The sequence below is a fragment of the Monomorium pharaonis genome, unplaced genomic scaffold (assembly GCF_013373865.1).
Source record: "Monomorium pharaonis isolate MP-MQ-018 unplaced genomic scaffold, ASM1337386v2 scaffold_684, whole genome shotgun sequence".
In the NCBI taxonomy this organism is placed as follows: domain Eukaryota; kingdom Metazoa; phylum Arthropoda; class Insecta; order Hymenoptera; family Formicidae; genus Monomorium; species Monomorium pharaonis.
In genome coordinates, this window is record NW_023416005.1 from 1 (window position 1) to 26,273 (window position 26,273).

Below are 26,273 nucleotides of genomic sequence, written 5' to 3' on the forward strand. Positions count from 1 at the left end.
CATAGCGGAGTTGCTCGGAGAGGAAGCAGTGATCAGGGTACACCGGAGAGTATATGGCCAAGATGCTGATGACACGATCTAACATCGATCCGCGGCGTACCTTAATGATCGGAGACCGGTGCAACACCGACATACTCTTCGGCACTCATTGCGGCTTCATGACTCTCTTAGTTCTGACGGGAGTGAGCGCTTTGTCAGACGTCGAAAAGTGGAAGAAGTCCGAGCAACAGGAAGAGCGGGATCTCGTGCCAGATTATTACATAGACGCGCTTGGCGATTTATTACCATACTTGAAAGAATTGGAAACTGAAATGTCATGAATTCGTAAGATTTAATCTGCAAGGAAGGATAATATATGTACCGTAACATTTTAACAAAGTGATTTTGACAATGAGGTAATTTCTTAAAGTACCCTGCAAATATACACATATGAAATGTCTCTTACGTACTTGTACATAAATCTCTGTATGTGTTTAAATAGAATTATCTAAAAGAATTTTTAAAATAAATTTAACTATTTATACATATAAATTATGTATGTATATAAATCAATGTATGGTCTTCTGTATATAAATATTAAGAAGTATTAAACCAAAAGATATCTTACAGTCTATTTCGATTTATCTTTCCTCGCGAGAAAAGAACAGTTAAACAAAATATGATTATTGAAGCAAAAGAAAATGGTAAACTTATTTTAATGTTTCGAATGAATAGATAGAGGTGTGAAACGAGAAAATAAAAATCTTCCACTTTAAATCTTCCAACCCCATATTTTTTTGGTAATGCCTTTTATATGAAAAAGTACACCTTTTTTAAAAGGAATGATGCACATTTCGGATGAAAAGGACTACTGCGAAAGAGATAGAGAGAAGGAGAAGGGGAAAGGAGGAAGAGAAGAAATTAACGAAGGATGAAACGTGTGCAAAAAATCATGATAATACAATATATATTATTCAAATATATATAATATATATATATGATAATGGTAAACTTAATGGTAGAAAGAGTGAGAGATACGGATTCGTAATCCTTACCTAGAGCTTGTTGTAAACTCATAACAATGAAATATATTTAACGCACTATATCATATAATATAAAAGAAGCGTGTGTATGTGTGTGTGTGTGTGTGTGTGTGTGTGTGTGTGTGGTGTGTGTGTGTGTGTGTGTGTGTGTGTTGTGTCATGTACGCATATGCATGTGTATGTATCTTTCACCTCGTCGTGTATGTATGTACATCTGTAAGTATGTGTTTTATTTCATAAGTTTCACTTTCTAAGTTTCATCGGATGGTTATGCTCCTTCCTAATCTCTGCGGAGAGAAGAGAATCAAAGGTGCATGCCTATATCTTACACAGACACATCCAAATATATCGATTTTCGAAGAGCACGAGTCATAAAATTTTTTTAACAGCTAATCGTTAACGATTTTCGATGCGTAAGTTGTATTGTAGCGAGACAGCGTAACATTCATTACCACCATACGTATTCACAATGGGTGATGTTACAAGAAACCCGTATGTGTTTTTCTCAAACTGATACACAGAGATCTTCGGAGCCGCCTTTGCGGATCACGTTTCTCTCCAGATCGTTTATATATAGGTATATATAAAGTTCGATATTAAGTTTCAGGGTAAATCACAGTTCACTCATGATACTTGATGTCGAATATAACGCATTCAAGGTACGCTTTAATTTCATATAACGAAATGGATTGCGTTGATCATGGGAGATCGGCTGTAACAATAAATAATTTTTCTTATGCATCGTTTTGAAACATATATCACAAATCTTTCGCGGACTAGAAAAACACGCGATAGTAACACTAGTAAACATAATCTTTGTTATATGTAATATTTTTTACTTTTTTTTGCACATTTTCTTACGCTGCTTTAAAAAATGTTATCAGAATTTTTTTTAATGACAGAAAGAGAAAGAGAGAAAGAGATAGTTCTAATTTTTTAAATATGTAAAACAAAGAGATACGCTTGAAGAAAGCATATAATCGCTTTTTTTTTATTGCCCTGCTACACCTATCCTCTCGGAGGCAAAATTTGCATTAGTTTACACACGTCCATAGGGATTCCGGATCCTAGGGACGATTAAACATTGATATCTTAAAAGTATATATGTATTTCGATATGTGCGATCACTTAAATAGAGTCGCCGCCAGTGATATTGCAATCGAAGAGTTTTAACCTTTAGAACTGTTAAATGTACTGTCTAAAGCAAATTATGTATTACGTAGCTTTGCTACGCACATAATCTTCATTTTTTTTAAAGGATATGTTCTTAAGCCTTCGAAAGTAAGCTCTTCGATTTCAGCTTCGGATCGTCGTCAGTTCCCTCTCGGTCTCTATGATTAGTAATTAATGATTAATCTCGTAATTGGCACAAGTTTTTCGAGTGTATTTGTCAGATAAATCGGCTTTAACAAGAGAAGATTTTGAAATATCAATCGTAGACGGATAACGGGTAGAAGAAGCGGAGGTGATGATGAGAAGAACGAAGCGAGAGATTCCACATAAACAATTCTGCAGTCATCCAACTTTGGAAAACTGATGAATGTTATCTTCGCTACATTTTACACTACAATGTTGCATTATAACGAGACAAGATTGATAACGAGCAATTCTAATGAGAGGCGAGAAAGACAATAAATCGATAAACTTCTCACTTACAGATATAATATAAATAACAAATGTAAATCTAATCGTTCCTACAGCACTCGCTCTAAGATCTCTGGTACAGAAAAAAAGATCCGTATTTTATAATGACAAGTTACCGCCGCAAGCATATATTATTTTGAAATGTTGTAAGTGGAATATTAATTAAAACTGACGACACACACACACACACACACACAAAACACACACGCGCGCGCGAGCGCGCGTACGCACACACGTCATGCATTCACATGCACACTCGAGAGAAATCACATACACACACAAACACACGGTGGTCGTTCGATAGATATCTCTAACGGAAATTGCGAAAATTAAGACGCTGTAATTTCGTCAGTAAACAACCGTACAGGGTAATTCAAACATGTCGCTAAATTTGAATTTCTATTTAAAAAAAAATAAGATAATAGAGAAATTTTATAAATGTTTCCTTTTTAATCATTATATGTGAAATATATCACTTATTATTATCAAGCAACCAGCATGAAAGATTTTCAATTTGTAATTAAAAAATGTTTAATGTATTATATTAGACACTTTTCTGTTCTATATAAATACATTCTTAAAATTAATTAATATAATTTGGCGAAATTATTTTTTCCATTTCGGTGGAAATTCTCTTTTAAAGACACTTTTTGATTGTCTAATACTTTAAGAAGATACAATATTCATACAGAGAATAAAATATAAAAATATTTATCGTATAGATACTGTATACATCAGTTAATCAGGATTTTATTTTTATTTCACAATACGCAATCGAGCGACATAGATTTGAATTACTCTGTATTTCTTCATAAACTCTAAATAAAAATCTGTTTTATTCAGTTGGAATGTCGCTGTATGACGCTACGATTATCGATAAAAAATCAACATTATTATCATATATTTTGTGAAATGGACGAAAGTGGATGCACATAATGCGTTTGAATATAGCAGTAGAAGAATATGTTACGTGATATGCGTGTATGTGTGCGTATGAATGTATGCTTTATGCACACAGGATATACAAAAATATGCGGGGTTTACCTCCTTGCGATTCGATTAAATTTGAAAACTTTCTTTCATAAATAAATTCGAAAATCTGTAAATAAAATGTCAATCAAAAAGTGAATTAAACTTGAAAAAGACGATGTTAGCATTCTAATGATCATTTTAAACAAACTTTTCTATCTGAATTTTAATTTGACGATTTATTATTAGAAAAAATGAAAAATTAATTATGGTTTGCAAAAATTTATAAGAAATTCGCTTTAAGCTAATAAAAAACATATCGCGATGGTTTAGAGGTTCGATAAAAACAATGCAATTTTTGCGATATCCTGTGTATGAATATACACGCGCGACTTCAGCAAGTCCACACGTTTAAAGATTAACAAATAAATACAGATATACATATACACGCGCCGGACTATATGTATGTGTGCTCAAGCCGACGCGCTATAAACTTAGACCCGCGTTTATATCTCATATCTAATATTCTCTGTACGCAGATATCTAAATTCTTAATCTCATATAACATTCTATACGCAACTTTCATTATGAGATAAGACAAAATTCCATCCGCGACAGTTGCGTTTAGCGTTAAATGCGAGACACAACGCGGGTCCTAACAAATCGATATCATCTTATAAAACAACTAAATGAAAACATTTGTACTTTAGCAGTATAGAGCAGTCATTTTTTGTCGTAGTTACCCTTAATATCGTTTTATTATATTTTATACTTCTTCGTTTATATTATATTTTATACATACATATGTAATATATATATTTTTTTAAGAATAATTCCCGCCTCCCTTGGCACGCCGATATCGCCCACCGTTATCATTATCCTTGTTGTCGCCATCGTCTTTATTTTTTTAAATGATGTCTATGTGTACATGGTAATCTGAGTGTCATACATTTTTCTTCAATTGCGAATAGGTGTTGGAATTTCGTCTCAGAAACTTCAACACAGAATTAAAAAAATTAAAAATTTGCAGGATTTAAATAATCATTTTGTTGTATTAATGAAATGTATTCTTTGTGAATCGACCTATAAATTTGCAAGTAGAAACGGTATTTTATAATTTCCAAGCCAATTTCAACAAAATATTAATTTGAGAATCAATTAGACAAAACTTTCGCCAGATCCAAAGTCGCGAGAAAGTGCGTGATGACTGGGGGTGACTTTGTAATATGCACGTACAAATACAGTGGTGAGCATGTATGTAAATAGCAACAAAACGTTTATTAAAATTCGGCTCATTTCTTCGCGCAAAGAGGACAAAAGAGACAAGAGATTTTTATGTAACATCTTATTTTACAAAGTATCTTAATAATGCGAAGATTAATACATTGATATGTATCCTTTTCTATAAACAAAAGCAATATTCTCTTTTAAACATAACAATATTAATTTCAACAGAAGTGTAAGACGGACTTAAAAAAAATTTTTTATTTTGAAAAATACGAAGCATTTTTAATTTTATGAGATCACAGTATTCACTTTTTATACGTCGACCACTGTGTGCACTGTACGTCTAAGTCGCTTGATAAAGAGGATATAAATTAAACATTCGGTAACATATATCGAGTATTTGAATCGAGCAGTTTTCCAAATCAGTTTTATCTTCATTAAAGAATAAAAAACTTCTCGAATGTAAACGAGTCTTATATAACGATATTTTTTCGCGATTTGTTAACGATTTCATTTTTCGCAATGTTTGCATTTCTTTTCAAGCGTCTTTACATGTATACAGGATGAATTTATTTGAGTCATTAACATAAAATCATTAACATAAATTCCTTTTTTTTTAATTAATTTTAAATCTCTAAAAACATAAACGTCAGAGTACTTGGAAATATACAACTTTTCGCAATTTAAATTTTGTGATTAATAAATAGATAATAATGTTTTATTTCTAAGATGATTTTAAATGGATTCAAACAAAATAACACTTCAACAAATATTAAAATTTAATTTGCATACATAAGTCAAGACAAAATAAAATTCAACTAATAAAATTGAACTGGTGAATTAAATCAAGGAAAAATTGATTCCAAGAAATTTGTCGCCATCCTGTATATTTATGGATGTATATGTTACTGCTTTTGATGTCGGGGAGAACAGGTATATAAATGTAACTGGGAGTCTGTATTAAATCGGAGAGCGGTTATTATGTAGTCTTAGCAACTGCGGGTGGAATACATAAAAGTATTTTAAAAAACCATCTAAACCGTCTTATCGTCATTCTAACATTTGCCTTTTCTTGACTTAAATAGCGCCACTGACGATATAGATTAACGTCCATATAGATTAGAATTACTAATAAGTACAATCAATGTAGAAATAATAATAATATTATTATCAATAATAATAATTATAATCATAATGATAGTTGTAATAATGGTAGCAGTAACGATAATAAACATATCGATGATAATGATAATAGCAGTGGGAGGAGCACAGCGATAATAATTGGATTTTAACCGCAATAATATTAATCGTAACAATATTGATTATACCAACGATTTGTATATATACAGATACTATAGCACCATGACCGAAATCTCGAATCTTGAAACTTAAGAAGAGACAAAGCGAAAGATGAAATTAGAAAATCAAAGACGGGGGCAATGGCGGAGGAGGGCGTCTTTGTCGGAACACAAAAAAAAATGGAAAATTGGGGAAGTTGAAAAAGCGGAGAAGGACAAACTCTTCGAGTGTCTTCAAGTCGGTTTAGTAAATTTCAAAAGAATAGAGAAAATAAAGAGAGGCTTTTCGACTTGAAATGATAATAGGACAAGGGCCGATCACAGCCAGACTGTAGATAGTGGAAAGTATAATCTAGATCTCGCTCGATCTCGACAAACTCAATCTCGTATTGAAGTACGAGTGTTTGCGCATCAACACCTACAGTCCGGCTTCTATTCGGTCTTTCTTGCACTGTATCGAGAGGTTTAAAATACATCAACTCGAGTATCGTTCCGTTTTTTTTTCCGTGTCGTGTGGGTTACTTCCTTTATTTTACCGTACCGGCCAATCGTCGCGAGTTTACGCTACGAGAAGTCGAAGAACGAAGGACTGCCGGTGATCGGAGCGAAAGATCTAGGGCGAGATCAGGGCAAAGGGATCTGGACGCGTCCCTAAAAGTGGAGCATCATCGACTCGCGTGCGGACAACCGGCAAGAACACGAAGGAACACTATCGGCGCTGCGCAAGGACGACGAAAGACGATTGACCGGCGTCGTCGCTAAAAGACAGACAAATAGAGAATTATCTTGCTTTTTTTACCATAATAATACAATATTACGCTATATTATTACTATGACGTATTTGGCCGTTTAATTATATATTCCAGCAACGCTCGCCAGAACACCTCTTCAATTCACGACTGCTACCTCGGCGAATAATTTTCGTGAGACTAGAAATTTTGAAGAGTACGACCGTGACGTACCGGAGAGAAAAATGTCGATCTCGAAAGAAAGTGGTAATATTTATAGTATTTATCCACTCTTATATTGTTTATTTATTAATTTCTCATTTTTAATTTGCATCAAGTCACTGATATAAGAAGCAAATTAATATTTAGGAAATTCTTTATCTTTTATTTCATTATTTACATTTTTTACGCTTTTGTCCTCTTTCTCTCTTTATTCCTTTCTCCATTTCCTCTTTTCGATCGTCTTTCAAAATTGGACAATTATATTGCCAATATTGCACATTGCACTGAAATTCTCTCACAGCCTTTTCTCTCAATTTTTAACCAACGAACATCGATCGTGTCGCTCTGTCGATTCCGGATTTGACATTCGCGATTTCAAAGATCTCAGGATATCAGAGATACTCTCTCTCGAAATTTCATACGAAACTGTGAACTTTAATCGACATTTTTCTCGCATCGCAATGATCGGATAAAAGCGGAAACAATATGACGATCAATAAGCGCCAAGTCACGCACGCTCGACTTTATATTGAATCACGAGAGAGACCTTCGATTGCCGATTACGATTAAAATATAAAAGCGAGAGAACACTACCACGTGATCGTGATCGTTGCGTTGTAATCACCGATATGTCCTACCTTGCAATTCGCTTGACATTAACGTGTTAATTAACAGCTACTTATTTTTTTTTGCTTCAATATAGTTTCAATATAATGTTTCTTTGTAATATACATATATATATTTCTCCTATATATATATCTGTATATATATATATTTATATTATATTAAACGGTGATATCCTCTTTGTCCAATATATTAATTAAGTATGATATGTTTATTCACAACTTGATGTGAGCGCTTAGAAAGAGTGAGAAAGAGCGAGAAAAAGAGAGAGTGATAAAGAATTGAAAATTCTTCCTTGAATATCGCAAGGACAGAGCGTCTTCATTTCTTCCTCGTTTCGATTTGAGTGATAGCGATATAATAAACCGGGTTTCAATGTCGTTACTTTAAGCACGCCCGGCATATATAGGTAAAACAGTGATATCTATATCAATAAACTTCTTTTTTTTTCTGCTCTCTTATTCCACGGATGAGTATTTCGATGCACTCTCGCGCGCACACGTCGCACGCACACGCACGCACACACCCACACACACACACGCATACACACACACATACACATACACACACGCGCGCGCGCGCGCATGCTCTCTGCGATTACATATCGTTATGCATTATACGCTAGTCATTGTCAGAAAGTTTATTAGTGTTTAAAGTTTGAAGAGTTCGGTCGCGCTCGCCGCAGGATCGTTCCGCGCGGAAATGCGAGTTCATGTTTAGAGTTCCCTGGACGTTGCGTGTGTGTGTGTGTGTACGTGCGTGTGTGTTGAGTATCGTGTGTATGCACATGTATCGCCGATACGCGTTGTTCCGCAGATTTTTGTACGCACGTGTAAAGTGCTGGACTCGTCGCGTTCGCGTTCGCTGTCTTCTCTCTCTCTCTCTCGGGAGGAGGGTTGCGCAGTTTACAGATCACAGACACGGTTTCGCCGCGACAAGTAGACGTGCAATTAATTTTCCGCGCGATTAATTGAGGAACTTTAATCCGAATCGCCGTTTCTGCGTTCTGGTACGCTTTCTTGCGCGCTTCCGCCCGGAACGGCCTCCCGAAGCGTCGCGCGACGATATATGTATATAATTCTATATATAATTGTATATAATTACATAATTATATATAATTATATAATTATATATATGTATATATCGAGATATAATTCGCTATTCTATTTGTCGAGTATAAAAATAGAGATTGCATAGATTGAAATTCGTAGCAGATGCGCCTATAAGAAGATACGTTCTATAAAGATTTTCTCTCGAGCCTTACAGCAATGAAATTTGTATATGCTTTCCTCTCAGCGCCCACGCGCCTTTAATTACACACGTAAGCTCATAGCTGCTGTATGCGTATATGTATGCTTCGCACTTATGTCGCGCGAGCCTTGCTGCTCAATCGTACACGCGTGTTTCGTTAGATTTACGCGGCTGTACAATCATTCATTATCATCTCGTTGTCGCAACGAATCGGGGATTGAAAACGGTAACAAGTTTGACTTTCGATGTTGGAAAAAATGTATCTCGATTGGTCAATTAGCAATTCAAGAATCTAATGAGTGGAATTTAAATCCTTTACATAATAGTTTTACAAGTACCAATATATAATTAAAGCATCTGTCCTATTATAAATGTATATAACTATAAAATATAATTGTAAGTGTTGTTAATAAATTTAAAAAAATAACATTGTAATATTTACTGTCAATTTTTAATTAATATATAACATTGAGAATGACTTAATGTAAAGTCGAAATATCTATTCTTTTTGTACTTTTTAATTTTTATATTAAATATAGTTTTAATCCCATAGATATATACTTTGCTTGGCTCATAGCTTTTTAATATTTGAATTTTAATTATATTTGTAACAAATAAAATAAGAAACATCCGATATTCTGTTTTCTTTCGAAGAGAAATTTGTTAAGCTCTTTTCATTCGCCGTGAAATACATCGTGAAACAAATTCTTTTTCACGCGTCTCGCGACAACATCGAAATTCGAACTCGTTGCAACTATGCTGGCCGCGATACCTGCAAGAGACACGTACGTGCTCGGCAACGCTTAATACACGAGGGAACACTTTGTAATCTTAATTTCTGATATGTCCGTTGAGTATAGTTGGTGTTTCTGATGCTATCATTTGGCCGATTTTCATTCTAGCCGCTCAGACGGGTGTACTGCGCACGCTGTATATATACATATATATTCTTAAATCTTAGAATTATTTGAAGATACAGAAAGAAAAGAAAAAAAAATAAAAGACCACAGAATCTTGAGCACGAACGGACGTCCATGACTCTATTACGCTTATTTTGTGCTTGTTCTCTCATCGCGTCCTCAAAACAGCCAACCCTTACTTGGCTCGTTGGCAAAGCGGCGCGAAAATTCCTTTCATCGTCAACTGAGTATTTCAAGTACCATATATACGCCCGTTCTTGGGAGACGCGCCTACCGTAATGCGTGTGTGCTATTGCCTGGCGAATAGTACAAAGCCGTTTCCATTAAATTTGAGCAAATTGCGCCTGTGATTTCCTCCGAGCTTGCGCGGCGCTCGTATAGAGGAGATTCCGTCTTATTGCTTGCGCAGCCCCTTTTAAGGTGATCTTTTCTTCTGTCTCTCTCTCTTGAGATCATCCTCCATTATCCGCTGAGCGGAGCGATCAAAACATCCTGGGGGAGCTCCCTAAAAGAGATCGCCGCGAGAAGTTCACGGTAAGGGTCCACTGCTCGGTTTTCGCTGTTCAAATCGTCGACGATATATAATATTGCGTAATTCTCTTCCTTCATCCCTTTGAATTTTCGGGTACGGCAAGTCTTTCGCGATTCCTCGATTTTCGAGAATGCTCCCTTACTGACTTTGAACGACCGAGATATCTCGCGACAGGTCAACGAGAATCGACGTCGACAGTCGCGTCTTCGTTTTTTCTTTTAATTTTTCAATATCCTTTGTGACACACAGACAATCTTCACAGGCATGCGTCATTCCTCGTTTCAACCGTTCCTCAATTCGCAGTTCGAATCTCGTGTCGTGTCAGATGGGTTTCGATAACTCTATGAGTTAAAACGAACGATTCTAAGTATTCAGAACGGCCCCGATAAGCGCTGGTGACGACTCGGTTTCTCGCCGACACCGCGGCATCATTGGTCTCGAATTACCTCGCTGTCGCTTACAGAGGCTGCTGAACAAAGGATACTTCACTATATTCGGAAATTCATTTTACGACAGATTAAATAAGATTTAATTAAACAACAATTAAACAAATTGGACTAATATCTGTAGAGAAATTTGTCAAAGCGAAACGGATAAACAGAAACAGACACGGTTTGCGCAGAACAATCTGCAGACTTGCTAATCTAATTCTAAACTGTTTGACGTAGCGTTGCGTTAAGATAATTAAGACTGCACGCATCACTATATTGGATTATTATAAAAGTTTATGCCAATTTCGCGCCGCGTTATTTTATAATCGCTATCGCGATACAAAAAAGTAAAAGCAAATTAACTTTGCAGAGTTTATTTATCAAAATCAAATTACCAAACAAAAAAAGAGAAGCGGAGAAAATGCAGTTATATTGGATAATACGATTAAAAGTGAAACGAGGATTGTTACAACGGAAGAGAAAAGCAAGCATACTATTCGCTTAAAAGTAAAAGCATAAACGTATCTCGTATTTCATATGAATATCCCCTTGAAGCATTCGTTTGCAAATGTCAGTGCTGTCAAGTCAGTTATCGATTATCCAGTTGTACATGCACATAGCATTCGTGCACCTCTCATTGCTTGTATCTTTTTCACAATGTGTTGTCGATGTCATCCGTTCCCAGAAACGAATGCTTCAAACGCAAGGGAATGCTCTTGACCCCTCATGGAGCGTTCACTTCGTTGAATACAAATAAAAATCCACTTTGTCCTCTCAGTCTTTACATTCGCGGGCCTCTATTCGTTTATATTATCAAAGATTACCTTTTCATTGTAAGTCCTCCTCGCATTTGGGAATGTCGAATATCTCGGCGAACAGCGGCGGTAACTTGAGCTTCGTCCAGTTCCTACGGAACCAATCCAGGAGATTGGCGTGCCGGGCGCCGAGCGCTCTCAGCTCGGGTATCCTCTGCGAGACGTTGGTGATCGCGGTTCCGGCCGTGCCGCCGGCACTCTCGCCGGAAGGTCGCGTTGCTTGCACCCTCAATGCTTCCAGTACGCGATCCTGCAGCCTCTGTACGGCCTTGACGTCGTTCAGTCCTGGCCGCTCGTTCAGCAGCACCGCCGCCGAGAATAGGCCCAGCTCGGTATCCGTCAGCTGGTGGGCGTTCAGCGACGACGTGACTTGCATCAGCGCAGTCACGAAGTCGGGCTGTCGATTGCGAAACATCGAATAAATACAAACCGATCGTATAATATGATAACGAAGACAATTAACGTCAAAGAATTTCTAAATTTATTATCTTCAACTTGTTTCTCGGCACAGAAAAAAAGTTGTTTTTGTAGTTCTATGATAGACCATAAATTTGAAATCCATGAACTTGAAATACGAATTTTACTGAGAAAGATAGTAGATATGTTCGAATATGAATCACATGTATTGAGCTTATAAAATCATAAACTTTTTTTCAATTTTTCAATTTTTCATATATACATTATATAAATTCAACGTAACTATAATTATGTTAACAGTTAAAAGTTGCGTCTTAATAATTCAATTCAATTTGCGAATAACACGTTATTGAATCAGATTTAAAAAAGGAAACTTGATTTAATCTTAAAAACTTTAATTTGTACATTTCTTAAAGATACATTTAAAAAATCTTATAAATCTGTGAGATGCATTAGTAATAATATTGTTTGAAATATTAGATTGCTATAAATAAATAAAATAATAATAACAATAAAACATTTCATAATAACTTCAAACATTATTTTGTTATATAATTATCTTATGTTTAGTTGAAACTATTTCACCAAAACCTTTGATAAAATAGTTCTAAACGTAAAATAATTATTACTAAACGTTTCGTTATTATTATTATAATTTTATTGAATTATAGTAATATTATTATCAAATGCATCTCATAAGTTTAACAAGATTTTTTTTCAGTGATAAATAAATAAAGTATAAAGTATAAACGACAAGTCAAAGTTACGATATCAAAGACAAAATTTAATTGATGCAAGCCAAACTATGTCAAACTACTATTCGCTTTGATTCTCACCTCGTACATCAGCTCCAGCTGTTGGCGGGTGAAGTAGGTGCCGTCTTCAAAGGTCATCGAGTTGTCGGTGGTCATCTTGGAGATGTGGCAGAGCCACACCTCGAAGAAGCCGACTTTGATTAGGATCAGCTGGTCATCCTGTGAGAGTTCGCAGAATCCCGGCATTCGTTTCGCGAACTCCACCACCCTCTGCACCGACGGGGTCACCCTCGTGGCAAATTGCTGCCACAGCCAGATCCTCTGCGACTCGACCGTCTCCGCGGTCGAGGATGCCGCTTCCGGATCTTCCGGGCTCGCGGGCTGCGAAGAATTACTCGCCTAATCAGCAAGATTACAAACAGACCTGCGAGTTTTGCTACACCACTTTCAGCGGAAAGTCTGCGCGTTAATGCGTAATGAGAAATTAAACTAATTCCGTTCTATATCGAAAGAAAAAACAATATTATAGTGATACTATCTTTTCCATTCTTCCGATTAATTAAAAAAAATTTCTCATATATTAAATAAAACATATTGATCTCTATTTTATTAAATTTAATTCTATATAACGATTACTGATTTAGATCAGTGTTTAGATCGCAATGGATTAATTTTCTTTTTCATTTTCTAATGGCTCACCGGTATTATCATAGGTTTCCTCGTGAGGCCCCTGGTGGATTCTTCCGTGAAGCCGCAGTGAGCGTGATGTGCCTGCGAGACCTGATGAATCACATCGTATACGGCCAGCTGCTTCACGTCGGCGTCCGATTGATCGGCCTCGACCACCGCCGCTGACGGTACCCGCGAGATCGCGTTCTGGCTCTGGGTGTTATTGTTGTTGTTATTATTGTTATTGTTGTTGTTGTTGTTATTGTTGTTCTTGTTGCTGGCGTTGTTGTTGCCGGTGTCGGGCGTGCTTAGTTGCTGCATCTCCATGGCCGCCATCGTCGTCGTCGTCGTCGTCGTCGTCATGGTCGTCGCCATCGTGTCCTCGGGACCGCGTTCTCTCGAGCGTTTCGGCACCCTGCCGTATCTCACGGCTGCAAACAAACAGAACGCTTTGAGAATTGGTTTCGATCAAATTGTTACATGTGTTGGTTGCTTCTCGCAAACATTGCTCGGCGATATTGATTCTCGCAAATAAAATCTTTGACGAAGATATTTTCGCGAATATCTCCCCTGCTCAAAAGATCCGTTAGAAACAGATACGAAAAAAGTCTATTTAATTGAATCGTGTTTTTGGTTCATCAATATTAGATTGTTTGGCTGAAATTTGTGATAGAAATCCTAAATTTCTGTATCGTATTTTTTGATAGAAACGTATAGGAATAACTTCAGATTAATCCATATAGATTCGTATAGACTTTGAATCATAACTTTTATATTCAATAAAATAACTAGATAAGATCATATAAGAAAGCACCTATATTCAGATAAAGTTTTAATCGTTTAATTCAAATACAATAAAGCAACATAAAATTTTATTACTTTTCTATCTGGTATGAAATCTGGTGTCCGATAGAAATTATAGATTCAAATTAAATCATAAAATTTCTATCAAGTTTCTATATCTTTCTATCAATTTCTACCGAACTTTTTAAGCAAAGGATCTTCAATGAAAGAACGTAATCTTTTATTCTTCATTGATAATTTTAAAACAAATATTTTTATCTATCAGAATGTCATAAAGTTCCTTGTACTTCTGTATGATAATAAGAACGATAGTCTTTGTTGTCGAAAACCGAAATGATTCTTTTTGTACGCGAAAATATCAAACTAGATCTTGAACTGCAGCCGATTAGAAATGGAAGATCCTTGGATACGAATCGTGCTTCAGAGACAATAGAGTTTCTCTCACGGTCCAAGTAATTTTGGATAGACTTTAGAGTTTCACGGACTCCTGAAATTTAAATGCCGCAGTCCCAAGATATTTTACGTCAAAAGTCTGAACATTTGTGAAAGTTGAGTCCCGGGGATTTAAATGAAAGCCATCTCGTTTGCGTTCCTCTAGATTATTACACTCCCCGGGTCTACGTGAGTTCGTTACAATTTCGTTTACGACACGTGACACCATGATGAAGCGGTACTCGCAGGTCGCACGTCGTACACGTAGACGACCGTAGTATTGCGCCTCTGGAACTCTGACGTTTAATTATGTACACGCCTGCCCTTTGGTTTACTTTGCTCTCTCACTCTCTCTCGACACGGGCGGCAAGTAGATTTTGCATCACTGACGGCCAGAATTGCGATCTCGTAGAATTCTGTTTGAATTTCTAACGGCGCCGCGGACTCGTAAGCTCGTTTCTGATGTACGCGCGAGGAATCAAAGTCGCACACGGTACACATACGAATGTATAACTGGCAAATACTAACATACAAAATCTCGCTTGAATATCTTTTTGATACAATACGTATAATTTTTTTTTTTCTCTTTGCCTATGTATGTACATACAGCTACTTGTATTTACAGTTAAATTATTGTTTTAAAAAACTTCACAAAATTGTCTGATAAAGTTGTAATTTTTTAATATATAAAATAACGGAATCTATAAAAAAGATCAAAAAAATTTTAAGGGAATATACGCAAATGAGGAATCCGTGTGTCATGGAATTAAATATTCGATAAAGTTGCTCGAAGTTCCCCGAATACGTTTCGGAATATGACGACTGTCTGGACGGAGTGTAAAAATTGTTAAACGGTAGCGCGAACACGGTACTTACAGTCTCTGGACATGCCGACGGCTAGGCACTTCTTGAATCTGCAGTACTGGCAACGGTTCCGATTTAATCTGATGACGAGACACTTGCCGTCCCTCAAGCACCTGTATTCTATCTGCTTCTGTATGCTCCTCCTGAAGAAGCCCTGAGACAGGAAGTAAGGAAGTGCTATTAATAACAATCCCATAGACCGTCGCGGTGTTAATTATATCTCCTAGCGTATAAAATACGACACTTCGTGCCCTTCTTCTTTGTAACGCCGAGAGTGCAGGAAAACCGAGAGAGAGAGAGGTAACGGAAAACGCGCTCATGAGAAAGCATGTTCTTGAACGCGTGTTATATCGTACACACATTTTCCCAGACGAGAAATTATGTTATTATATCACATTGGAATGTGTATGCTCACGGGGGTTTCAATGATAAATGATAATTAAATGACACGCTGCACAAGTCTCTGGAGAACCACTGAATATCTTTCTAAATTCTCCGCGAAATGTAAAGACAACTTTTCCTCGGCGGAGACTTCGAGAGTAGCTGTCATTTACGATCTTAATTTTTGACATTAACTATTCTGATAATTAAATCTAAATCTGTTCAAAATAGCACAATTTCTCAGAGACATCAAAATTTATATACAATTAATAATAATTTAATAACCCGCTGTAAACCGCTGAAAATGATGGAACAAATTAAATATTTTAATTCTTCTTGAAAGAAATTCCATTTTTTTTCCTCGGTAATTTTGCAACTTGCTATTACTCGCCAAATTTTTAATTTTTAATAACTATTTCAATAATAATTTAATCTAAATTCGTTTAAAATTTATTCAAGTGATTTGTTCAGAATTACTAATATTTTATACTCAAATAAAATTTTGTATTTTAGAACATAAAATCCTTATAAAATATAGAACGTTTTTACACAACTGTTGTTTCTCGTTCATACTTTAGTATTTGTCGAAAAGCTCAATAGTTTTAATATAACTTATGATCTTAGTATTTACGTAATATATGTATTACTTAAACAATAGCCAGCTGCGGTTTTACGAAGCGAGAAGTTCACGCGGAAGTAATGGAATAATGGAACCAGCTTATGGATGAGTCGCGAGCAATCGAGAAAGCATCGGTTTATTGGCATATTACTATCGGTGCTAATTGATGAAAGGTATTCGTAACAGCATGCAACAACGCTAACATATATATCCAACATCCAATATCCTGGAATCCCCGATGGACAGACTGCGTTCGTAATGCAACTGTCGATATTACTAGTAACCGATGGCGCGCGCGACCTCAGTCCTTGTTTCTAAAATCGATACATTATCTCGTGTCAGTCTGTTCGTCCTCGCCAACCGTGTGTGACGAAAAGAATAACGATTTCATAATTTTTTGATAGATAAGATAGATTTTGTCATAAGTTAAACATGCAAAGATTTTAGAAAAGTTTTGCGAAAACACGCCAAGTTTTAATTAATTAATGCTCAATTAATTATAATTAACAGTGTATTAGTTCTATAATACTAGCTAAAAATAATTAAAATTTAAAAACTAAAGGCATCTTAGGTTTATTCTTTTCTTTCCGAATCAACAAAAAAATTTGACCGTGAATAGAATTATGATCCTGAAACGAGATGCGAAGAAAAAAAACAACGAAAAATTTGGTTTATAACGACTTATATACAATGCAAATGTTTTGTTACAATTTTAAGTAACTAACTTTTAAACAAGTAACTGGACATAAATAAATTATTGCACAAATATCTAATAGAGTTTTATTAGAATACAAAATTTTATTTGAGTATAAAATATGATTTAAATTATTAAACTAATAAGAGAATTATGTTCTAATTTTATAGAAATATTCAAACGTAATAATAGAAAATCTTAAAAATTTTTTTCATCATATCGGTAAGAATTGTTTCGTTATAAAAAAAGTACAAAATGTTCAAATTAATATTAGATAGATAGAAATTGATTTTACTTGGTAAAATTAATTTAAAGATTTAAAAAAATTGGGTAACATTCACTTATAAATTATATAAACAATTACATAAATTTAAAATTAAGTTTATTTTGAAAATGCTTTAAAAATTCTTTAAAAAAAAAAAATACATTCCAACCAAGATCAGCTAAGAGAAAAATGTGATTTGATTATTGAGAATAAGATTTATGTTTTTTAACTCCACAAAAACCTTGCTATCTCTCGCAAAAGATTCGTGTCACAAGACGTTCACGCTCACGAAAGCAACTGCGGAAAGAAAGCTGCGCTAGAGTTTCGTACGACAATAAATATTGCACGTGGAAAAATAAAAAAGGAGTAAACAGTACGAACCGCACATCGAGCCAGTAGTAAAAACGTGATGCGGGTCAGACGATTGTGGCGGCGCACCACGCAGTAGTAATAGCCCGGCCAAACGTGAAACAATGGCAACCCGTTCCATTGATTTGTTGCAGTTTAAATTACAATTTATAGCCGGGCGCGCAAAATCTGCTTTATTATTCCAACGTTATTAGCCAGTTATGAACTTTAATGGTATCGATAATTTAATATCATTTGATATCGCTACAATTTGAATCAAACATTAATTTCGAGAGGCTATTAACGCACGTAAGTTAATTTTTATCATTTAAATGATTTGGATTCCCGACTCGGAAGAGAAAATATCGACGTGCGGCGCCAAATATTACCAAATATTTTGGTATTCTCTCGCACATACGATAAGCGCCCGTACGGATATTATGGTATATGAAATCAAAGCCATTCGCGCGATATTGAAAACGTGCTTGGGTGTCAAATTTATTTTTTCTTTAAATTGAAAATACTTCGGGAACGAATCGCGTTTGAGAGATGCAAAGGAGAATTCGCTCTTTGACTAGCTTTAGGCGAACCTATCACGGTGGAACGCGTATCATGCAAACAGGCATGTGTGTGTGTGTGTGTGTGTGTGTGTCCGCGTGCGTTTGCCCGCAGAACTTGCTGCCAGCGAATACGAGAATGCACCAATTCACCGTTAACTCTGGCCTTAGGGCTTCCGCGTTTGAAATCTCAGGCGAACGGCGGATGTGCATCTCCCACGATGCTTAAGACGCGATGAGCGCGCGCACCGATAAATATCCTGCCCCGAAGTGCGAACGAGTCGTTTCGTGGATTATTACCCGATCGTCATGCATCCTTGCGGATTGAAGTTGTAAATTGTGCTCGGCCCACCGCTGTGCCGCGAGGTCAAACCGATCGGCGAATATTCCGCCGGAAGCTGTGCTCTTCCTCGATCTTACGATGTACCGTCACGAGCTCCTCTCCCTTATAATTCCGCACGTGGGGCAATTCTCTTTCGACTGGTTACGATAGTAAACCGCGAGGAACGGAGAAGTCCCGGTTGCCGAGTTTTTGAATCATTAACGCGAAACTAGACGTTGATTTGTAAAACTAAACGCGTCGTATTAATTATGCTACATGAATTCAAATATTTAAGCCACATATAGCTGAAGGTTGAGGTTTTTCTCGGTACACGATTTCTTTATAATTATCAGCGCGAGTCATTAAAACTTTAAGCGAGGAAGATTAACTAAAAGCGAAGCGTTGCGTGGCATTACAACTTGCGCGCTACGCCTCGACCATTTTGATTTCGGCATATTCGATAATTCGCTCTCGACACTCACTTTGCAACCCTCACAGCTGGTAACGCCGTAATGGTAGCCGCTCGCCTTGTCACCGCAGACCTTGCAGGGTACGAAGCTCTTAGCGGGCGTCGAACTGTTGGAATCAGCTGCTGCGTAATGCTGCTCTGTAAACGGACAAGAATTGAAAAAAAAAATTAGCGCATTGTACTTTCTTTTCCTACTGCAGCTAGTTAGAAAATATGTATAATTTGATTATGAGATAATAGAATGTAAATCAATAATCGTACGCACAGTGTAAGACAAACAGAATAATAAGACACTGTTCGTATACGAAGAGACGTTCAAGTATGATAAATAAAATATACTGCAAAAAGTTTTCTAGCAATCAACTTGAACATTCTACATAACTATTTTCATATGTATATCTAAGCTAAATTTTGTGATACTTTGGCAAGAACGTTCTTTCCGCGTGACTATTACGAGAGAGGTATACTTTGTGAGGCTATCTAATTTTATATCTTCCTCGAGTTTAACAAGGCGAGATAGGACGCAAAAGGAATTAAGCGAGGAAAGATTATTTCGCGTGTCAATTCCCTCTCTCCCCCCCCCCCCCACCCCAAGACTCTCCTATTTCCGAGAGATACAAACGGGATATCTATCTAGCATTAGCAGCATCTTTCCTTCTTTCGCTCAGCATCCATAATGCAAGGAAGACTATCGTCGTGGAAGGGAATAGGCCGCTTCGTTCGTTCGGACGATTCAGCCTGGACGCGTAACGGGAAGCCGGCGTCACCGTTACGGAAAAGGAGCAGAAGAAGAAGAAGAAGAAGCGGCTGCAGCAACGGCAGCGGCACCCAACTAGACGGAGCAAAGGAGGAGGAGGAGGAGGATGAGAATAAGGAGGAGGAAGAGGGAAGAAATGAAAAAGGAACAGCAAAAAGGAACGAAACGGGGCCGCCGGCAAAGGGAGAGAAGGAAACCGTACATAGGAGATCGTAGCTTGCAACGTGTGTACCGTTGGGCTCTCTCGCGAAACCCCCTGCCAAAAGACGTCGTTACGTGTAGCTAAGGAGAAGAGGAGAAAATCCACGGATGAGTAAGGCGAGGGGAGGAGAAAAAGTAGAGACGTTAAGTGGAAGAGAGAAAGAGAAAGAAAAAGAGAGAGAGAGAGGAGAAAAGAAAGAAGAGAAAGAAGCCGGGCAATTCTGTCCGATGCGAGAGTGCCTCGCCGTTTGCGCGCGATGTGATTTTATGATCGTCTTAGAAATCGTCGTCGGAAACCAAACGGTACCGTTCGCCCGCTCGCTGGATGTATCCGCGCAACTATCGCGGGGACACAATCGAGAGCAACCCCGTTACTCGGCTCGTCGCGTGGCGCTACTCCTTGCTTGCGCCTTTACCATTGCGGGCGACAACGACCGGCGAGCTGCTGGAAACGGCTCGGGATCGCTTCGCAGAATCGACCGTCAACTCCTCAACTCCTTGACTATACGGCACGTTCAATTCCGCCTCTTTCGCAATTACCGACACTACTAAAAATCGAGACGAGCGATACAAATGTATCGCACTCAGATTATTTCCATACAAATAAATTTTAAATATAGCGTGCGCAAAATACAGCGGATGCAAAGTAACAAGATGAAAAAACTTTATTGTTTATCATCATTTCTAATCCTGGAATGTATCTCGACATAAAATCCTGGTAGTTATAAAATCATATAATTCTGATATTGTTCAATTTATTGAGAAAGACGTGGAAAAATTGAATTTGTATGGTAATTGTATGGAATACAATTCGCAAATTAAATTTTACATTTTTTCTCCCTTGGCAGGATAAATTTACCGACACCGAAGTTGAACATTGCATTGAAAAGAATAAATCGGGAAAAGTAAACACAGTTCAATTTTTTTTATTAAACTTCTACGTCATGATAGTTAATTCTTCGTGAAAAGCATGAAATTTTTATAGATTAAAAAAAAGATATAACAAAATTTTAAAACAAAATTAAAGCTTGCGCTGACACAGGCAAACTTTTTAAATAGTTTTTTTCCAAGTTGATTTGTAAAATAAGAGATAACATTAATTGTACACTAACTGCAGAAAAGAATCTGATCGACTAATTCCTGCAAAAGTAGAAGATTTAATGTAGATCGACAACTGGCGTCACATCATAAAAGCGTTGTTAAATTACTAAATAAATGACGAAATTTGTAATGACAGATTTTTGCAGAGAGAAAGAGAGAAAGAGAGAGAGAGAGTACCGTGCTTAATGATCGAGTAATGACACGCTATCATCAGATGCTGATTATTGTTTATTCTCGAACATCGAGATGCGTCGAGTGTTAATTACGGTTGATATGAGCGGTTTATTTTGGAAATAGTGCAATTCTACTCCTGTTAATCCTCATAAATAATTATACCGCTCTATATCCTCATCTCATTAAAATTTGTAATTGCAACCACTTGTATATATATAATAAGTAACGCGTACAATATTAATTGAATATGTTAAGATTATTGAGATAATAATGTAATAACACAGGATTTTATATTTTAGTAAAAATGGATAAATATAAAATAATGTGTGTGTGTGTGTGTTGTGTGCGTATATGACATATAAATGATACTTTTACTTAATTCTTAATTTCCAGAGAGCAAGGCGGAAGTTTATGGGCGCGCCGTAATTAGGTACACTGGTAATCAGTTAACAGTTAAGCCCAAGTTCTTCGGTACTCATTCGAAAGAATCACGCCGCTCATTAGAGACGTATGTTAAATGGTCACGCACGGATAAATCTAAATGCTATTTCCTTGCGTCGCGCTTACTCTCGCGGAACACCACCTTTCTTTTGCCCGACACGAGAGATAAGAACGTAAAAATCTCCATTCTATTTATTCTACATGAGTGATAAACACCTCGCACCTGTTTTTCCCCCTGATAAAAATATCATTAGCCGTAAGTTACGATCATAGATCATAATTCCTTTGTGCGCGCGAGCGCGCGTGCTGATAGCTTCTATTTCACGTAATCGTTGCTGCAATTTGTACAATTTAGAATCGCGATAACGTTGTATCGCATTCGGTCCCTTTCAAAGCTACCAGATCTCCATGACGCTATAATCCATCAGTCTACTAATAAATCGATTACGCTATATCCACGCGGGCGGGGAGCTACTCGCCTTTGTTCAGAAATCAACGGGGCGGTAAATGCACCGAAAGCGCTGCACGTTCGAATAAACGGCACGAGGCGATGCTAACGATATTATCGTGCTGGACAATATCAAAACGGAGATATACAGCTCGTTTCGACAGCGTTTCGACAGTGTTTATTAGCGACCGTCCCAACTCCAATAAAGATAATTAAATCTGGGCCAGTCATTAATCCACAAAGAGTCTGTCTGCCGTTCTGATTTATAATTTTTGTTGACAAAAAAAAAAACATTCTAGCTATAATTGTAACTATATTATTACTTAATATTAACGTAAAAACAATTGTGTTAATAATGTAGAAAAGCGGGATGGAAACAATTGAGCGAAAGATGTGCGAGGCATCTCGGTGACGAGTGAAAACGCCACTTGACTATCGTGATGCGAGCTATCTTAATTATAGATTTAACGTTAAATGATTTATCTAATCTCATTCCCGTAATTTACCTAGTTCTAATGTTTGTCCAAATTTAACTGTTAGTCGGGAGTTCAGGCATGTCAAATGTCAATTTACGTTGCGGAAACGCGAAGCAGCCCTCTCCTTGTTATCGCAAGTGTGAATCTACGTGTGCTTGTGGAACAGCCGATGGTGCACCCCATTGTCGGTGAGCACTGGCGCGTGTTCGACACGACGGTAGACACTCCGGAAGAAAGCAGAATGGGATCCTGCACGGCTTTCCCGAGATATCGAGAAAAAAGAAGGAAAGGAAAGGAAACGCGCAAAAAATATTCGCCGAACAACATGTTTCGAGAACAATGTTGTAAGTAATTTCCTGCTCGTCTCTGAGAAACAGATAGGGGAATTTATAAAAAATTATTTAACATGAAAAAGCTGATTGTACAAGATGCTCGAAATTACCGTATAATGAATGAAAAACAAAGTTCCGAGTGTAATGAGTGGAAAATCCAAAATCACAATAGTTGTCAAGTAACTAAGCAATCCACACAAATGTGTACAATAGAATAACTTTTAGAGAAGTAATATTCTTCGAATATTTTATAAATATCGAATATTTTTTAGAAATATATAATATTTATGCATATGTAAATGTGTGCATACACAAAATAAATAGCAAAAGGTAAATATTATCAGAACTGCAAAATTATAGCATGGTAGCAACGTATTTTAAATCAAGATATTACTTGAGAGAGATATTATATAGAAATATAATATATTTTTTAAATATTTGATTTAAAAATGCTAATATTAAATAAAACGCAAGATTTGCAATTTTGTGTGTGTGTGTGTGTGTGTGTGTAGCTAATTTTTAAAATTAATTTGAAGCGTGAGAAACACAATATTCGGTACATACATATTTTGCCATAAGCATTTCGCGTTGAATATTTTGCGAAGAATAAGTTGGCGTGTTCAACTACAATGTGTTGCTGTACACTCACCTTATTATCATTCGCGCGAGTAAAGGTTTGTGCAAGCGAGCAGCAGCACAAGCCGTGTATTATCATTAACTTTCATAACGCGACAGATACTGTGGCACGTCAAAAGCGATTGTTCAGTCGGTCAAATATCGGCTCGTACCGGTTACTATTCTTTGCGGTTTGTTTCCAAGCGCGTTAAATATTTCGTGGCTCGCGCGAATTCGTTGTCACGCGCGTTCACTTTTCGCTACGTGCAACATATCATTGTATACAGTATGTAGTTATTCAATTTCTTTACAAATGTAGCGATATTCGAGCAGATGTATAAATTACGTATGCCGATAATCAATTGACAGTTACGTCAAAGTTTATTTGAAAGAATCGTTCGCTACAAAGATTTATGTTACACAGTATCGTATAAAGTTACACGCTTATGTGTTTTTGTTATGAGTATAAATTTACGATTTACTTACGAAAATAATAACGTCTGTCGTCACAGGAAACGTGCTGTTATTTAAAAGGTCGCTATCATTCGCATGTCGAGATTCGAATCAGCAAGTAGGCGAAGTACTTGGCTGTTGTCGCATTATTCTTCGAAACGCAGTGACTTCAATGATCATCAATGTGATCAATTTAGCGCCGCGATCCGTAATGATCGAGGCAACAAGTTTATTTATCGTAACGGATATATTTCGCACAGTTGATTTGTTTATTCGAGATAGAACTCTTAGCAATAAATGTATGTTACAAATTATTGCTATATACATAATCTTTATAAATATAAATCTTTATAAAGTAAGCATTTAACGCGGATATATCTCGTATTCCGCTCTGCATTCTTTTCAATTCAATATCATTTATCTACATTATTTTTGGAGAGCACGGAATGATACGGGAATCGTCGTAGGTGACGTCATCGAGTTACCAAAAGCCGCGTGATATGTAAATCGTTTTTATTCGAATAATTACTTAAAAGCAAGCAAAATATTTGGCGTTTCAATTTATATCATATTAAATATTTCGAGGCAAAACAAATAGGTCGGAGGTCCCAACGTTTGTCGTAATAAATGTATATTGTTTGCAAGGTTGTTACTTTGTCATTTATGCCGTAAGATTCGAGACAGCAGACATGCACTGTGTGTATCGTCACAATTATCCTGCGAGATATGACAAGTACTAAGAATATCACAATAATCTTTTATAACAATTACTAGCTATGCTCTGCCACGCGTTGCTGTAGCTCTCTATTCTTATGCTACGTTTTTTTTTCTAATTTTCTTTGCTTTCGTTGTTTAACTTTCAAGAGCTTTGCTTTACTGTTGCTCTTTTTATTTTATTTTTGAATAAGCATTTATCTATCTTTAATAAATCTAATATTCACGTACTTCTAACTTTTTTTTCTAAAAGCTGCCATGAATTTAAAAATCCATTCAAAAGACTGTTTTAAATAAGTTCCTTTTTTTCAATAAAATAACAGCCATCTTAATTTTTCTTATTACCTTAATTTAAACACAATAGAAACATTCTTCGCCTCTCCCGGTCTCACTCCGTCTCTCCCGGTCTCTACCCGTCTCTCCCGGTCTCTCCCCGTCACTCCCGGTCTCTCCCTGTCTCTCCTGGTCTCTCCCCGTCTCTTCCCGTCTCTACTCGTTTCTCCCGGTCTCTCCCCGTTTTTCTCCGTCTCTTCCGGTCTCTCCCCGTCTCTCCCGGTCTCTCCCCGTCTCTCCCAGTCTCTCCCCGTCTCTCCCGGTCTCTCCCCGTCTCTCCCCATCTCTACTCGTCTCTCCCCATCTCTCCCGGTCTCTCCCCGTTTCTCCCCGTCTCTCCCGGTCTCTCCTCGTCTCTCCCGGTCTCTCCCGGTCTCTCCCCATCTCTCCCCGTCTCTCCCCGTCTCAATGTGTCAAAATTTTAATAATATTAATGAAAAACTATTTTTTACACTTAAATTATGGCCATCATTTTTGAAACACCGGTATATCCAAAATCAAATCCGATAAGAACACTCCCGGTTACGAATGCAACGTTGTGTCAAAATTTCAACGCAATCGATAAAAAACTTACGGAGATCTTAGATGAGGAACAAACATTTACATTTTTATTTATATAGATTATTTATATAGATTATTGACTTCCATGACTAATAACTTAATAGCGTGCTGAGACGGCGGCTCTCTGTCGAGACAAATATTTGAAGTTAGTTACTTGCACAAATGAAAAAAAAATCGATAATCTGTATTATTGTAATAACAATTATTGCAGTATTTACAGACGATTGTTGTTCCTCTAATGTCTTTTGCATCGCATAATTCTTTCGATTTTTCGCGGTTTAAATGTAATTTGGCTCACTTTTATTTTCAAATCGAATAAGCCCAGTAATGTACATAATAGATTTCCAGGTCGATTGAATCAAAATTGACAGAAAATCAGCATATATCA

General features: G+C 36.8%; 2 protein-coding genes across 2 annotated transcripts; one reads left to right on the forward strand and one right to left on the reverse strand.

Moving 5' to 3' along the window:
* Nucleotides 1–39: 39 nt before the first annotated feature.
* On the forward strand, nt 40–612 carry LOC118648778 (glycerol-3-phosphate phosphatase-like). The gene has a single exon (XM_036295197.1). It carries the CDS (start codon nt 54–56, stop codon nt 318–320), a length of 267 nt encoding a protein of 88 aa, XP_036151090.1. The 5' UTR covers nt 40–53; the 3' UTR covers nt 321–612.
* Nucleotides 613–8,175: 7,563 nt separating this feature from the next.
* Nucleotides 8,176–19,505, reverse strand: LOC118648777 (ecdysone-induced protein 78C-like; the record flags this gene model as incomplete). The annotated part of the gene is made up of 6 exons (XM_036295195.1): nt 8,176–10,906; nt 11,693–12,080; nt 12,937–13,236; nt 13,555–13,955; nt 15,637–15,778; nt 19,293–19,505. Coding segments are annotated over 5 exons (1,440 nt in total), but the record flags the coding sequence as incomplete, so codon positions are not given.
* Between the last annotated feature and the right edge of the window lie 6,768 nt (nt 19,506–26,273).

Coding starts and splice junctions, on each gene's coding strand:
- LOC118648778 (XM_036295197.1), top strand. CDS start 54: ATGGCCAAGATGCTGATGACACGATCTAACATCGATCCGCGGCGTACC.